This window comes from Canis aureus, chromosome 11 (assembly GCF_053574225.1).
Source record: "Canis aureus isolate CA01 chromosome 11, VMU_Caureus_v.1.0, whole genome shotgun sequence".
Lineage (NCBI taxonomy): Eukaryota > Metazoa > Chordata > Mammalia > Carnivora > Canidae > Canis > Canis aureus.
The window spans coordinates 23,302,332-23,319,910 of NC_135621.1; the positions used below are offsets into that span (position 1 = coordinate 23,302,332).

Consider the following 17,579-nt stretch of genomic DNA (forward strand, 5'->3'; position numbering starts at 1 on the left):
GAAGATGGGTGGGCACTCGGCGGGGGGGGGCGGGGGGCAGGAGAAGGAGGATGGGTCCGGGAGGAGGAAACGGCTTCTTTAAAACAAGTGGCCCAGGTCACGGCGATTGGGACCAGAGCCCGGAGTGGGGCGCGGGGAGGGCGCGGCCGGCGCGCAGCACCCAGGACGGCCCGGCCCAACACTCCCACCGCTCCGGGCTCGGGGCTCGGGGCTCGGGGCTCGGGGCTCGGGGCTCGCGGGAGAGCGGGGCCGCGGGCTGGGGCGCCCCTACCTCGGGCCGCCAGCAGCGAGAGGCCGCCGAGCAGCAGCAGCGGCAGCGGGACGGTCCTCGGCGCGGCGCGCTCCATGGGGCCGGCGGGCGGCGGGCGGCGGCGGACAAAGGCGGGGCGCGGGGCGCGGGGCGCGGGGCGCGGGGCGGGCTGCTGGCTTCCACGCTCCGGCCGGGCCTCCGCAGCCAACGCTGCGCCCCGGCCGCGCCGTTCAATTATCCCGCCCCGAGGAGGGCGCGGCGGGGGCGGGGCCGCGGGGCGCCGGGTGCCGGCCCTCCCCCCCTCCCTCCCCCTCCCTCCCCCTCCCTCCCCCCCTCCCCTCCTCCCGGCCCGCCCCCCCCCCCGCGGGCCCCCGCCACCCCCGCCACCCCGGCCCCCGAGGGGCGCGCGGGGCCACGGCCGGGGGCGGGAGCGGGGACCCCCAAACCTCTCCCCGGTGGGAGCCGAGGAGGGGGGCACCCCATCCCGGCCGCCCTCCCCCTCTCCCTCCCCTCCCCTCCCCTCCCCTCCCCCCCTCGGCGCCGGTGAAACCCGATCCCTTCCCCACCCGCCCGCCCAGGGGCGCGCTGGGTACCAAAGGTTAGCTCCTCCCCGCTCCGCGGAAAGGGAGGCGGTGGGGGGAGTCGGGGACCAAGGTGGCGAGGGGTCCCCAGGGGTCAGGCGCCTTCTGGGGGGGACACAGGACGGTGTCCCTCGGAGGCAGGGGGAGGAGGGCTCCCGGAGCAAAGCCCCGCACCCCCGAGTGGTCGCTTCCCGCCCTGGGCCGCGCTGCGCTCACGGATGCCCCCGCGGCCTGCAAGCCCCCCGGCTGCCCCAGCTGCGTCCTGCCGTCCTGCCACCTGGTTCTGCCCTCATGAGGCCGCCCGTCGGGCCAGAGGAACTCGCAGCAGCATCCCAACCCCAGGGGAACGCGTTGAACCCAGGAGCCCTCCCCACCCCCCAAGCGCAGAGGAAGAGATTGGACTTGCAGAGAGGAAGGAGAGGAAGCAGCCTTTGGGCTGGGCCTGCAGGAGTGACCTCTTTGTGTGGGAATTCATGGCTACAACCAGGCAGTGGTGACCCAAGGAGCATTAGTCCGGTAGGACCATAAATGCATTTGTGTTAAAAAAGAACAAAAAACTAGCGCAAGCGAAGGTGTGGAGCGATGAGAGGAAAGCCATGAGAACACCACTCAGTTGAATGTATGGACCCCCTGATCCGGTCACCCCACTCCCACGTTCACACCCAGCAAAAATGCACACAGGTTTAAGTGTGCATGGCAAGTCAGGTAGTAGGGTGTTGATAACAGCACGAGCACTATTCAGAACAGCTTCTAATTAGGAACTGCCAGACATCCCCAGCACTAGAATGAAAACATCCTGGGGCAGTGGCACCTCCCAGGGCCACACAGCTCTGAGAAGTGGGTGCTGAGGGGTTCTTGCAGCAAGAATGGGCCTGACAGACACAGGGCAGCCATGGAGGCACACACTAGAGAACATTCTACATGATCCGTCTATGTGAAGGACGAGAACAGCTTAGAAGTCAGGAGAGTGATGGTCCTTGGGGAGCACAAGGGGGCCTTTGGGGGGCCTGGTTGGGATCTGTTTTGTAAATCCTGGCGTTGGTTACAAGGTTGGGTTCACCATGTGACAGTTCATCCAGCTGTTCGCTCAGGCTCTGCTCTTTCCTAAATGAATGTTTGAGTCAAAAATAAAAAACAAAAAGGCAGCAAATGCACGTCTTCACTGATGCCTCCAACCTAAGTTGGAGGTTTGCAGAGAGCCTAAGAATGCTCCCGAAAGGGGGGTCACTTGCCAATTCCTAGGCTAAGGACCCCTCCCAAAAGAGGTGGCTTGGGATTGGCCTTTGACAAATGAGCAGGGTTCCCTGCCCTGGGCCACTCGGCAGGACTGAGTGGTGGGCAGTGTCCGAGGCACACGCGCGTGGCAGGGTCCCGCAGGCACTTAGACGGGAGTGGGTGGGGAGCTCTGAGCTGGAGACACATTGAAGATTTGTGCTTCTGTTTTTGTTTTCGTTCTTTTTTAAGGCATGGGAGGATAAGAGGACCCCGGAGAGAGTTTATAGTTCAGAGAAGGTGCAGCATGTGCCGTGCACACGACAAGTTGTTTTGTTACCACGACAGCCTTAGGAGACTTTAGTGCTCACCTTCTGCAGATGAGGAAACCGAGGCTCGGAGAGGCGAGGTCACCGGTCAAATGCTCACAACTAGGTGATGGGCAGTGCCAGGACTTGAAACCAGGCTGGCTGAGTCCCAGTCTTGGGCTGGTCTGAGAGCGACTTGTATCAAGGTTCGGTGTGTCACCCAACACTGTAGCACAAACATTTCCCTGTCGTATTAAGAAACCTTTATTATACATCTAGTGAGTGAATAGTGTGAACACCGGACACGTGTTTGCTTCACCACTCCCCTGAATAGTGCTTCACCGGACCCCTGAATAGTGCTTCACCACTCCCCTGGGGACTGGACATTTAGGGCATTTAAATTGGGGGGTCAGGGGGGAGTGTTTAATGAATGAGTGAAACCCCCGTGTTTGGGACACCTGGGTGGCTCAGCGGTTGAGCCTCTACCTTCCACTTGGGCAGTGATCCCGGGGTCCTGGGATCAAGTCCTACATCGGGCTCCTTGCATGGAGCCTGCTTCTCCCTCTGCCTGTGTCTCTGCCTCTCTCTGTGTCTCTCATGAATAAATAAATAAAATCTTTTTTAAAAAGAAACCTGCATGTTGTAGGCTCAGCATCTAGCCTAGAAGAGGGTGCCCTAGGAGACCAATTGCTGCCCCCAGACATGGACCGATTCACATCCCTGTGAATGGGAGGGACACAGCCAAGCCCGGAGTCTCTCCACCACAGCTCCAGCACTGAGCAACATCTTTGTTTAATTTGGGCTCTGTCCACGGGCAAGAGCGCGGGGCGTCTTGCTGTTTCAATATATCATCAATCATCGTCTGATGTATCACCCCAGAGCTTGAACATGTTTCATGGGCTTATTAGCCATTTGTATTTCTTTTCTTCGTGACTTCTTTCATAACCTTTGCTCATTTGTTTTTGTAATAACACAATTGTTTATTATAGTGAGCGATCTAGAAAAAAATGCAATGTCCGACAATAGCCTATTTATGGTGCATAGGATTAGATTCAACTCTACCGATATTCCGTGGTTCCGGAGAATATTGCACCATTGTGGAAAAGACTGAATAGGATGCCCCAGTGGAAATATGATCTTTGTGAACTAATATTATGTAAAAATAACAAACAAAACAAAACAAAAGCAGCAAAAAAAAAAACAAAAACAAAATTGAGTGTGAGTGTGAGCCTGCAATTACAACCCTAGAAAAGCTATATTCATGTAGCTAAAGATCAAAAGGGAACTAAAAGAAATTGGATATTGTGTTTACTAGTGAAAATTTTCTTATTTAAATTTTCTTTCTTTCTTTCTTTCTTTCTTTCTTTTTCTTTTTTGGAAACAGTTGCAACAGAAAGAATAATTGTACCAGAAACCTGGAGTGTATAATCCCTATACCTACCTAAACTTGACAACCAAAGTAACTTTTGGGCAAGCAAAGTAAAATTTAAATTATGAGCACTTAAACAACTCCTGTTTTGTGACCAAAGAACGTGCACCCTTTCATCAGGAGAGACGAGCTTCTTCTGGCCCTAAGTTCTAACCATTTTCCCTCTGGATCTCTATGTAGAAGTCAAAAAACTTGAGAAGCAGGATGTTGCGTGCGGTTTGCAGAAGATGGGACTGGTCTTCAGAGAGGTTCCACTGAGGAGATTAGGGACCAGGTAGTCCCCCCTCCACCTGACAGCCGCCCCCCCCCCCCCGGGCCGGGGTAGGATGACACCCCCACCCCAGATTCTGCTCCAAGCAGGAAGCCATTTGTCATGTCCCACTGTGACAGCCCAGCTTTCTCCCGTCATCGCAGAGAAGCCAGAGGACTCAATGCTCCCCACCGCCCATAACAAATTGCTCTCCGTTTGTTTGAAAGATCATTGTTGGCACATGTGGACTGTTTTTCTCCAAGTCAGAAAACAAATGGCTCTGGCGCTGCCCTGACTCTGGAGGACAAGCCTCCTGTGGTTCCTGCAGGGGTGCCCCGCCCTGGAACCACTGGCTGCCCTTGGCACCCCCACCCTTCCGGGCCTGGAAGATGGCAGAGCCCCTGACACCCCGTGTGGCTCCCTGGGCTCTGTTCTCCTCAGGCTCCTGCTGCCATTTGACCACCTGCACCCCTGGGTCCCCTCCCTGGCTTCTCTGGGTCCCTTCTCCACTCTCACCCTGGGGTCTGTTCCTTACTGGGAAGGTCCTAGGGGCAATGGCGTGACTAGAGCGACAAATGAGAAACCAGTCCTTTCCCCTCGATGAGGCTGCAGAAAATCAGAGATACCCAATTATGCCAAATATACGTAAACAATCAATAATGACACACAAGATACGGAGGACCCCCGGCCTCCCCGGGGCCCCCAGCAAACACCTCTCTCCTGAACTCCCACGCGGCGGGGCACCAAATCAAGGTTCTCCTGGATGCGTGTTTGCTCTCACGGTCAGGGTAGTGACCGCTCTTGGAGAGGCCCACGCTGGGTGCCTCCACGTCTGGTGACAACTCTGGGTCATCAGGGAAGGCCATGACCAGGGAAGCCCCTGACCAGGGCTTCTTATGCTTCTCTGTCCCCTATGACACCTCCTCACAATATTAATTTCCACACGTCCAGTGCCCTGGCGAGCCTCAGGCCTTCGACCTGATTTCACTCACACGGCCAACCAAGAGGAAGGCGTGTCCCCCATTGTGTGACCCCTATTTCACAGCGAGCGAGGCACAATCGTGGAGGAAGCTGCCAGCTTCATGCGGACCAGCAGCAGGGCTGGGAGGCCGCCCAGGTGTGCCTAACTACCCCACCGTGCCCGCCCGGCACAGTGCCAGGTGGTCGGCTAGTGTTGGGCGCTGAATTAGGGTCTCCCCCGCCCCCCATAATCTGCATCTGTTGAAGTTCTAAGTCCCAGTACCTTTCCATTGTGAGCATATTTGGAGGTGGGCCTTTAAAAAGGTAAGTAAGGTAAGACAAGGTCATTAGGGCAGTCCTCAATCCATTAAGAGTGGGGTCTTTATAAGACGAGATTAGTACAGGAGCACTTACAGAGGGATGACCATGTGCAGACATGAGAGGAAGGCCATCTCCAAGAGAGAGGCCTCAGGAGAAGCCAACCCTGCTCACGTCTTGGTCCCAGGGGTCTAGGCTCTGGAACCGTGAGAGAATATATTTCTGTTGCTCAAACCACACAGTCTGGGGTGCTTTGTTATGCAGCTTTAGCAGACTGCTACAGGGAGAGAGAGAGGGGTGAGGAAGAGGTGGTATTTGTCATGGTCTTGGGACGTCGTAAATGGACACTGGAGCCAGGGAGGGCGAAGGAGAAGGGGGAGCATACAACGTTTCAGAAAATTCTAGAACCTCAGCTGTCCTGGGACTCTGTGGATCAGCATGATCAAGGCAAATTCACATGAAACCATAATCATTAATTTTATATGGTAACACATAGGTCCTGAGGGGCTGTGCTCTGCTTTGAAGACTGGAGCTGCAGTGCCCCCCAAAGTGGAAAGAAGTCCAGCGAACAGAAAAGCCAAGGAGATTTTGTCTTTGGGGGACCAGGCAAGGTATTTGGGCTGTCCTAAAAGTAGTTAAGTGGAAGAGGGAAGAATGATAGTCAAAAAGATTAAAAGCACGGAGCTCCTGTGGTTCGGTTGTGGGCGGGGGTGGGGGGGTGGCAGGCAGGAAGCTTTACATGCTGAAGCAGATGTAATTTTATTTTAACAAAAATGAGAGGATCTGGGGCAGCCTGGGTGGCTCAGCGGTTTAGTGTCAACTTCAGCCCAGGGCCTGATCCTAGAGACCCGGATCAAGTCCCACGTCAGGCTCCCTGCATGGAGCCTGCTTCTCCCTCTGCCTGTGTCTCTGCCTCTTTCTCTCTCTGTGTCTCTCATGAATAAATAAATAAAATCTTGTTAAACTGATTGGGTTCTGGAGAAGCTGCCCCGATGCTTTGGGGACAGTGGTGGAAACTTGGATTGCCTTTTGTTGGGGTTTTTGCTTGTTCCAGCACAGATCCACGTGTCTTTCGTTGTTTGCCAGAGACATTGCTTCAGAATGGGGATCTCGAAGCCTCCCTGTTAGTCTGGGTTGCAGGGTTACAACAATATCGACCATGTGCTCCCCCTTTGTTGGAGGAAGACCCCACCGAAGAGCCCTACGAGGCAGACCTGCTCTCTTCCCGCTACGGAGCCTAAGCTCATCCTTCTCCTTGAAACCGGGGTGCTGGCTCGTGACCGAGGGGGGCTAACCACCCACACCCGCCCCAGACTTTGTAGTGGGAGCTGGTAATGGAAAGAGGCTTGGTTGGTGGCAAATCCCTTTTGTTGACAGAAGCAGCAGCAGCAAGAATGTGGAATTTCTGGGCTCTGTGCTGGCAGCAGAGCAAGCGTGGCATTGAGGGGCTCCGCGGTGGGTGGCGGTGACATCACCTGACTGGCTTTGTGGCCTGAATTTGGCTGTGGCCTGGCTTCCCTCCAGATGTCCCTGGTCTAGCCCAGCTTCTAGGCTTGGTCTGTGCTGTTCCTGATCATTCCGCAGGCTGTCCAGGACCGTTGCAATGAACTTCTTTCCATTTATATCGACCAGAGCTGGTGGCAACTGAGAGTCCTGATAGACACTTGGGCTTGTGACGAGGAGGAGGAATGGGCATCCCGCTAAGAGCGGTGGCAGTGGGAAGAGTGGCTCTGATGTCACGGCGTGTCTGAATGTAACACCTGAGTGTGACTTTGGTTGCCTCTGATGGGAGGAACTTGGGTTCATAGCGAATGCAAGACAGCGGGCTTGAGTTCAGCAAAGACAAGGTCGTATGTATAGAGAAAGAGTAGAGGGAAAGGAGGGTATGTTAGCGCCCCGAGAGCAGCCAACGGGCAGGATGTTGTGGGCACCGTGGGAATCACACCCCGCTCGACTCCCTCCTCTTGGACAACTGCATCCTTTATTAACATGTTGCATTTTTTGGAAGGAAAAAATCTTACAACATCCTTACTTCTTTAGTTCAAAGGGCTTTGTATGTTTGATTGACATTCCAAATGGAATATGTTTTCCATCGTGGCTTCTACTTTGTTGCTGCCAATATAAAGGAAAGCGGTAAGATTTTACGTATCCAGTCTGCACAACTCTATGCACATCATGTGCAATTATATTTCATGGCCATGAGCTTTATAATAGAAACATGAGCGTAAATGGAAACCTAACAACTAGGGTGTAGGAGACAGCGAGTTAAGTCCATCTGCGACAAATCTCCGCTATGAAATATCATGTAACTCTTTAAATTTACAAAGATGAAGACTGTGGCAACGGAGATGCTTGGGGTTTTTTGTTTTGTTTTGTTAAGATTTTATTTATTTATTTGACAGAGAGAAAGAGAGAGAGCCAGAGAATGCAAGTAGGGGGAGCGGCAGAGGAGGAAGGAGAAGCAGGCTCCCCCACTGAGCAGGGAGCTGGATGTGGGGCTTGATCCCAGGACCCTGTGATCATGACCTGATGGGTCGAGCCCCATGTCCATCTGCCCAGCTCCCTGCTCAGCGGGGAATCTGCTACTCCCTCTCTCTCTCCCTCGGCCGCTCCCCCTGCTTGTGCTCTCTTGCTCTCTCTCAAATAAATAAATAAAATCTTTTTTAAAAATTAAAGCAGAATTTAAACTTGTATATTTATATTGTATATAATACACTAGGCTTTGTTAAAATATATATAAATATGGAGCGATATTGGAAGAAAAAAATGCCATTCCATTAGGATGGTGGCATTCCTCGATCTTTCTGCACTGAATATTTTTCTATCCTCCACGTGCATTACTGTTTCACTGAAGAAAAATAAAATCTAAACTAAGCCATGCCAGTGGTTCTGCAGAACTTATTTTTACAAAGTCAGGAGTTCTATCTCCACCCCAGGAAAACCAGCCATTGTTTCTTTGTTTTGACTCCTTAGTTTATAATATACTTTTAACTATAACCACATTGCAGAAAACCAGGAAAATGGAGCAAAAAAAATTATCCACGATCCCACCCTCCTGACACAAGTAGAACTGTGGTGCATTTGTTTCCCGTATTTCGTATGCATAGTTTACATAGCTCATCTCAGGGTACATAGTTTTGTAACCCAATTTCTTTAATTAACATTCTATCATAAACATGCTCTGTGTGGCTACAAAGCCTCTACAGCCATTCCTCCTCGGTGGGCAATAAAACGCCAACCAGTTGGGGAAACAACTCATTCCCCTATTGGATATTTGAGTTAATTCCAGTTTCTTTGCTGATATAAGGAATACTCCAAAGACCGTTTATTTGCTCATGAGGCTTTTCATATTCGGGATTATTTCTTTAGGACAGATTCCCAGAAGTCAGACGAATGGCTCAAAGGGCACATGCTGCTCCAATGAGCATCTCTCTCTAAGCTGGCCGAGTCACCTGCCGTTTGCTGGAAGGACAAATGGTTCTAATTAAAGGCCCAAAGCTCCCCACTAGGTTCCAGCTGTGCGTGTAGGGGGGATGGGTGGCCGGGGTCTCTGCAACCAGAGCAAACTCACTAAACCAAGTGGTCAGTGCCAGAAGTCTCCGCAGGTAGTGTTTTCCTAAAAGGAACGCAACAGTCTTTTGTATCGACTCGTGATTGAGAAACATCCACGTAGCTGTGAGAGTGTCTCTCGTCTTAGCAAGGAGTGGGCCCAGCAGCCCTTCCCTGGAGCTGGCTTGGGAACTGCCATCACCCCTTCTTACCACCACACCCCAATTCAGTTTATCAAATGCTTTCAACCCTCTTTTCCTCAAATTGTCCCCATTGTACAGATGAGAAAACTGAGGCTCACACGGGCGAGGGGACATGCCCTGAGAGTCCACAGTGATTCTGTAGCAAAAACCAACTCTCCATCTAGTCCCTCCAATCCCAGGGCCACTTCAGAATCAATCCACGTTGCATGGGATTCATTCACTCTGCAAACGCTGAGCACAGACCTGTGCCAGGACCACTCTCGGGGCACTCGTGGTCTGGGGGAGACCTACAGCAGCCATTTCAGAACCAGGGAGAGGCGTGGGAGGCCTGGCAAGGGGCAGGCTGCAGGGAGGGGTGGCTCAGGGCTGCTCACAGAAGCATGGCAGGTGTGCAAGGAAAGGAGGAAACACGGGAGGAGAGGGCGTGGTGAATTTGGGCAAGTGGGGTGTGGGCCTGGCTCTCAAGAACCTCGGCCCCTGGTCTCCTGGGTGGAGACAAGCGTGTGAAGCTAACCCCGAAGGAAAAACCTTCAGGATTCCCTCTATACACATAGAGCACCAGTGTTCGAGACCACACTCTCCTGTCTTGACTCACCCGTCTCGCACCCGGCAAGTCCTCCTGATGGCTATGAGCAAGCGTTGTCCTCACAGCCTCTGTTTCAATGCTGCTTCTACCAGTGACTGGCCGGGTGGCCTTAGGCAAGTCACTTATCCTCTCTGAGCTGCAGTGGCTTCTTTATAATAAAGGATATTGGCATCACACTCATACTGGTGTTGGGGGGATTAAGGAGGGTCACACGCATGAGGCTTCTGGACATGAGCATGGCACAGGGAGCCTGTCCGATGAGTGTCAGCTGTGATGGAGAAGAAGAAGGAGGGGAGGAGAAGGATGTGTGGGGAGCGCTGATCTTAGAAGACCTCGTGGAGGTCCCTGAAGCCTGACCAGGGAAGAGGGTGAAGACTTGGAGCACAGCAAAGGTTTGGACAGAGGCCTTGGCCTCCCCGGGTGGCCTGGCATTTCCGTCGCATTTTGCAATATCCCAGTGTATCTTTATGGAGCCGTGACCAAGGGCCAGTGTCATGGCACGGGGCGGGGGGGTGGGGGGTGGGCTCATCAGCTCATATGGTCTTTCTAGAACCCTGCAGACTGGGAGGGGGCCACTCAACAGAGGTCGGCATGGTGGCGCGACGCCCTCCTCCCCGGGCACCAGGCGGCCCTCCCTTGGGGTCTTGCTCTTGTCTGCTTGGCCCTCACCCTCCCTCCCGCCCCTTGGCTTTGCTGCCGTTCACTTCCCCGTCCTCTTGCCTCCACGTGGCCACATGGCAGTGTGGCCAGGAGAAGCCTTGCACGCACACACACTTCACAGCAAGAGTCAGCCAAGGCCCTGGGTGCTCCTGGCGGGCTGCCATGGTTGTGGCTGTGGCTGTGACCCTGCCTGGGGTCCGGCGGCCCCACACCTGCCCCCATCCCAACTGCGCCTGGGCAGTTGGGCAATACCCGGGGATCTTGTTGCACCCCCGCTGGCCCCCCCACCGTCTGCAGGACGACATCCAGGACCTCAGGCTGCCACGCGAGGTCCTGCCTGTTTCCTCCAGTTTTTATCTTCAGCCGCTCCTGTCGGCACACTCAGCGGATTGCTCATGCACCCATTTGCTCAACAGGTATTTTATTGCACAACTATTATGTGCCAGGTGCTGTTGTAGATGCAGAAGTGAACCAAACAGACAAAACCCTGCCTACCTCCCTGGAGCTGGCACGGCGGGGGCGACAGGTGGGGACACAGAATTTCCATTCAGATATGAGATAGACTTCCTTTGCCTGGGGCTGCCCATGCCCTCACCTGGGAAAGCCCTCCCATCCTGGCAAAGCCATCCTCATCCTTCTAAAGTGCCCCCAACTGTCCCCAAGTCCCCGGGGGGCAGTCTAAGGAGAGGCGTGTGGGAAGGCGTCTTGGCAGTGCCCTGCTGACCCGCCCTGACCACATGCAGAAGCTTCACCATCCGGGAGGTGCATCTGACATGGGGCGTTGTACCCCACCGCGGGATGGGCTCCGACCTTATCTTTGGTGTTAGTCTCAGTCTTAATATAAAATGTGCAGTGTTTACCCTGACATGGAAGGAGTCGGCCTGTGTTTGGGATTTCACAATTTACAAGGCTGACTTCATTTATGACCACATTTTACATGCTCTCATGTTTCAGACCCCAAACACCTTCAACTCCCTCCTGGGATTTCAGGGTTGACGTCGGGTGCAGTAGGGTGGTCTGTGGCAGAAGGGTGGGATGCGCCTCCGCGGTCCCGCTCCCCTGAACCTCACACTCACCAGCCCAGACTGGGGTGGACCACGCACCCATCTCTCGCACCACAGGGCAGGGTGGCCTTTTGTTCATCTGGGCCTCTGGCTCAGAGCTTGCCCGGGCAAAGTGCACATTTGTCCTGCATTGAGCTACATTTAGTGTCCTGTGGAAAGGTGGGGAATGAATGAATGGGCCTAGCTCGTGTGTCTAATCAGACCAGCCCAGCGTGGCTTGGCCATGCCTGTGTCCCTCTGCTGGTGACCTGAGCCTCTGTGCCTGCCATCTGTTCCCACCTGTCGACTCCATGGCTCAAAGGCAGACTTAGCTAAGCTCTGGCAAGCCGTACACAGCGTGGCCTGGAGTCCTCAAATCATCCTGTGAGGTAAGAATATTGTGCCCACTTTACAGGTGGAGAAGCAGGGGCTCAGGAAGGCCAGGGGCTCACCAGGTGCTGTGCAACCAGCCATAGGCCGAGCCTGCTGCTCCCCTCTCCCCAGCTCTCCAGGCTCTGAGTCCAGAGCTAAAGCACCAGAAAATGAATGGGAGACTCAGGTCAATATGGTTAATTGTCCCCCGCTTTTAAAAGAGTCTCAGTGAGGAGGAAGCCAGGGGTCAGATGAAGCGTGGGGTTTCTCTGGAAGAGCAGGGATCACCTCGGGTGACTCAGAACGAATAAAGCCGAGGGGCGGTGGCCCATTTACAAGAACCTGGGACACTGCCGGGCAAGCAGACCTCAGGCAGAGCCACATCCCCAAGCCTTGTTTCCAAAACGATATTTTAAACAATTCCGTAAGCCACATTTTAATCACATTAAAGGAAATCAAAAGTACAGAGAAAAACAGACACTCCCACCACCCCAACCCATTAGGCTTATTTTTCACGTTCCTTTCCAGTTCTCGTTCATTTTATGGTGGATTTTTATAGTTGGAGTCATGGCATAGATATGATTGTATATTTAGGCTTTTCTCACATAAGTATGATAGGGGGACAGAGGGAGATAGAGAATTATTTTTTTTTAAATATTATTTATTTTATAGAGAGAGGCAACACAAGGAGGGGAAGGGGCAGAGAGGGAGAGGGAGAGAGGGAATCCTCAACAGACTCCCCGCTGAGCTCCAAGCCCAGTGCAGAGCCTGACAAGGGGCTTAATCCCAGGACCCCGAGATCATGACCTGAGCTGTAATCAAGAATCAGATGCTCAACCAACTGAGCTACCCAGATGCCCCAAGTATGATATTTTTTAAAAGGTAAATATGTGGATAAACTATGTAGGAGATATTTTCTTTCTATTTTTTAAAAATTAAAGTAAGTAGGTGCACCTGAATGGCTCAGTGGTGGAGCATCCGCCTTCGGCTCAGGGAGTGATCCTGGGGTCTTGGGATCAAGTCCCACATCGGGCTCCTGGTAGGGAGCCTGCTTCTCCCTCTGCCTGTGTCTCTGCCTCTCTCTCTGTGTCTCTCATGAACAAATAAATAAACTCTTTAAAAAAACTCACAAGACACAGAAAAGAGTGAAAAAAATAAAGAGAAAGCATGGGCAAAGGATGCACTACCAGACTTGATGCAGATACTGAAACTAGACAACAGGATTGAAAATAACAATGCCAAAGGAAATAAAGAAAAATGTGGGCCAAATAACAAAAGGTAGATTTTCAACAACAGTGACAACATAAATGGAATCTTTAGAGAGGAAGAAGCAAATAAACAGGTGGACATTCTCAAGTTGAGATATTAAGTGTTTGATGGAAAGGCTTAACAATGGGTTAGGCATAGCACAACACAGGAGAGATGAACCAGTCAGTAAAAAGTATGTAAACCAAAACCTAGAAAGAATAGATTTTTAAAAATACAAAGGTTAAAAGACTTATGGGATGAAGTCAAAAGGTCTAACATACATGTAATTGTAGCTCCAGAAAAAAAGGGAGGGGCAGAGCAATACTGAGATGATGGCCAAGGATTTCCCAAAAGCAAGGGGAAGAATCTTGTCAACCCCCAGGTTCAAGGAGCTCAGTTTACCCCAAACAGGAGAAGCACAAAGAAAAACCATATTCTAAGCACAGGATGGCCCAACTGTTGAAAAACAAACGTAAATAAAAATCTCAAAAGCAGCTTCGAGTGGGAGTAAGGGGAGGGGAAAAACGTTATCTTCCCAACAACCCCGAGCAGTGAGGATGGCCGAGGAAGGAGCAGTGGGGACATGAAGAATGCCCAGGCTCATCCCAGAAACACGAAGATGTGGTTGCTCCCAGAGGGGCTCACAGGCCGGAGTGAAGCAGAGGATTGCTGTCCCTAGAGATTTGTCCATGGCAGGTGGAGACGAGGAGAGGAGACAGATGACCCAGTCTGGGGCTGTGCGGTCCCCCCACAGATGGGACATCCGACTGGAGTCCTGAAGAAGAGGTGAGAACCACCGACCCGAGAAACAGAGGACGTTCTAGAGAGAAGCCTCCCTGCCCCGGCTTCCGGACGGCCTCCAGCCCACCGCCCAGGGCCTCCCAGAAGGCAAGGTTCCTGTCCTTCAGGATTACCCCAGACTTCTCCTGGGAGTCAGTCGCCCCCCAGCAAGTCCTGACAGAGGCAAGGGGAGTGGGGTGCAGACACTACCCAGGAACGTGGCAGCATCAGAGCTCTCTTCCTTCCCTCTCTGGAATCCCTCCCTTCAAGCAAAGCAGCTTTTTGGATTTTAAGGCCCTGTCTGCTCAGAGTTCCAAAAGTTATAGTTGAAAATGAAAGACAGGGATGCCTTTGAGCAGGTCAGCGGTTGAGCATCAGCCTTTGGCTCAGGGCGCAATCCCGGAGTCCTGGGTTCGAGTCCCCATCGGGCTCCCTGCAAGGAGCCTGCTTCTCCCTCTGCCTGTGTCTCTGCCTCTCTGTGTGTGTGTCTCATGAATAAATAAAAATAAAGTCTTAAAAAAAAAGAAGAAAATGAAAGGCAGGGGTGCCTGGATGGCTCAGTCAGTTAAGCAAGCATCCAATTCTTGGTTTCGGCTTAAAGTTGTGGGATGGAGCTCCTCGTCGGGCTCTGCGCCCTGTGCAGACTCTGCTTCAGATTTTCTCTCCCTCTCCCTCCCACTCACTCTCTCTCTCTCTCTCTCTCAAATAAACAAAATCTTAAAAAAAAAAAAAATGAAAGGCAGTATGGTGTCCTTTGCCCAGAGGCATGGATCACACTCCATGGGGACCTGTCCATTTAACACACCTCTTGGTGTTGAACATTTTCAAAGAGTCCATTTTAGCCGATGTTGACTGAGCACCTAACACTGTTGGACACTGAACTCGAGGCTGGAAATTAGGTAGAAACGAGTCCTGGGCCTGCCCTTGGGGGAAGATCCTTAATGAGAAACATTTGGGGGCCAACCATGGGGTAAACTGCTTTCAAGCCAATATGCTGTAATGCTATTTCTTTTTTTCCCCTAATGGGGTTAGCTTTAGAAGTGCATTTGGCAAGCACTTTTAACAACCTGCTCTGCTCCCAGCACATGTTCGTTACTGGCGTGCAAGAACATTGGAGCTGAGGCCATCCAAACGCATGAGAAAATTGGGAGGTATACAGTCTCACAATTCTATGCCTAATCTCAAATGCCAGTTTCCCAGGTTTGAGTTTTAGCCATTTGAAGTCACAGGGGGGACATAGGCCAAACAAACAAACAAAAAAACAAGCCCAAAGCCAAAAATGGAAAAAAAATATGCGCATATATTAAAGGCCATCATCATCTATGGATGACTGAACCCTGGAATCGAATCTGAGACATCCCCCCAGAGAATGAGCATATATTTTATGGCAGGTTTTATACATGCCTAATCTTTTTCTGCACACGAAAATCACTTTAATAAAACTTCCCCACACGCTCACATTCTAGAAAGCGAGCATCTGTTGGCAATTCTGAGATCTTATGACTTCCCTCTGAGCCAGGGAAAATGCGAAATATATTTTTTAAACGTTAATAGAAAAATGAAACAGCCCGTCCAGACACGACCCCTACTTTCGAGACCCGAGTCAGAATTTGTTCATGGTGATCCACAATTCGTAAGACTTTAGAGCCGATCAAAAAAAAAAAAAAAATCGTTTCAAAGTAGTGACATCGCCTCTGAGACCCCAAGGGAGGGGCCAGGCTGCCAGTGTGACCTCTGTGCTGTCCCAGAACCTCCCAACCTCCCTTGAAAAACACCGCACAGTTAACCACTCAGTGATCGAGGGTGTTTGGGAAAGAACTGGCTTTCCCACATGAGCCGCTATCCCTGGGTTTGACGCTGCTCCCTTCGGGCGACAAGCTTGTTTTTTATTTTGACAATTTCGAATGGAGAGATTGTCAGCACATACGATAGATTTCCTTGCCTTTAAAAACGGAGTGTGAGCCTATTTCATTATGTTTCTCTTTGATCGTTTCTGGTCCTGATGATGACGGGACACAGTCGTCTGTCTTCAAGAGCAGGGCTGTGGGGACACAGGGTGGCTCAGTGGTTTAGCCCCTGCCTTTGGCCCAGGGCGTGATCCTGGGGTCCTGGATGGGGCCCCGCATGGGGCTCCCTGCATGGAGCCTGCTTCTTCCTCTGCCTGTGTCTCTGCCTCTCTCTGTGTGTCTCTCGTGAACAAAAATAAAATAATAAAAAGAGAGAGAGAGAGCAGGGCTGTGTCTGGCTCATCCCTGAGCACCCAGCACATGGGATCCCCATGGACAGACAGACACACACTAAGGGTTTGCTGATTGACTCTTTCCAGGAGTGAAACTCAGAAGAAGATGGAGAGAGGGGGAGAGGGGCCCCAGCAGTCTTGGACCAATGACCCCAAGTTCTGTGAACGCCCCTCAGTGGATCTGCTCCCCCAAACACTTGGGGGTGTGGAACGGAGGCATCAGGACAACCCAGAACTCCAGCTCCTGCACACGCCTGGCCCGCTAGCCACAAAATGCGGCCCAAACACCGCGTGTTGCCAGCGGGACTCCTACCGGGACCTGTATCGGAGAGAACGGGAGCAGGTGTTACCCAGCCGCCCGAACCTTGGGACAAGTAGCTACACCTTTGCTGGGCAGCGGCTGCATGAAGCCAGGATGTCCCTCTCTTTTGGTTTAAAACATGCTAATGCTTTATTGGAACTTTGTGATCTCAGGGCCCTAAGAGAGAGAGAGGAGTGAGGCAGAGAAACAGGGTGAGACAGTGCAAAGAAGGCAATAGACAGAGCCATGTGTACACATTTTTAATTTCTGAGTATGACTCAGGGTTCGCAAAGCGCTCTCTCTTCTCGTCTCCAAGTCTTAGCAAAACTGGAACTAGAATTGCTTATAGGGGTTGCAAACCAAAGGTCTGCAGCCAAGATCCACAAAGAAGTTTTCTTTAAAAGTTTGAATTTGGGGTGGAGCTCCCGGGTGGCTCAGTTGGGGAAGCGTCTGCTTTCAGGTCAGGTCGTGATCCCGGGGTCCTGGGATCAAGCCCCACGTTGGGCTCCCTGCTTGGTGAGGAGCTTGTTTCTCCCTCTCCCCGCCCCTGCTTGTTCTCTCTCTCTCTCTCAAATGAATAAATGAAATATTTTAAAAGCATATAAAATTAAAAGTTTGAACTCGAATGCTTTGCTTTCTAGCCACAGACCCCACCACTCCCTATTACAGACTCGGCTGCTCCACCTGTTGATCTCACTGGTGCAGACTGGAAGCCATTCCAATTTGTAACCATTGATCCAGAAGCAAAATTCATTCATTCTGCATGTGCTGAGTACGTACCGTATCGGTAGAGGGACCGATGGTTAGAGGGGAGATTCAAAGATTAACAAAACATTTGAGATAAAAATGACACCAATTGCTCACAAACTCCGAAAACAGAGAGGGGAATACTTCTCAACCCGTTTTAAAAGGCCAACATCACTCTCTTGCTGAAACCAGACAAGAATCATAGAAGAAAAGGAAATTGCAGCTGGGCATCCCATGAATACAGACATAAATAATCCTTCACAAGATATGTCAAATCACATCCAGCAGGGTATCAAAAGGGTAACACATCGGGGCGCCTGATGGCTCAGTGGGTGGAGCAGTCCACTTCTGATCTTGGGATTGTGAGTTCAAGCCCCACAATGGATGTCAAGATTACTTAAATGATAAAAAAAAAAATTTACTTAAATGAAGACATTATAAAAGAAGAAGCCCCACCTGGGGCTCTACCCTGAGGGTATGGAGCCTCCTTAGGATTCTCTCTCTCCCTCTGCCCCTCCGTCCTTCTAAATAAAAAAATAAAAA

At 51.9% G+C, this 17,579-nt stretch overlaps 1 protein-coding gene across 4 annotated transcripts in view; it reads right to left on the reverse strand.

Moving 5' to 3' along the window:
* The window catches only part of FBLN1 (fibulin 1), a 117,191-nt gene that overhangs the window by 82,932 nt on the left and 16,680 nt on the right, over positions 1-17,579 (reverse strand). The window contains exon 1 of one of the 4 annotated variants that reach the window (XM_077914118.1): positions 272-505. The exons of the other annotated variants lie outside the window; for them this stretch is intronic. Within the exon in view, the coding sequence (XP_077770244.1) occupies positions 272-347 (76 nt within the window). The 5' untranslated portion in view covers positions 348-505. Of the gene's footprint in view, positions 1-271; positions 506-17,579 lie in introns of those variants that run through there. 4 annotated transcript variants of the gene reach the window in all.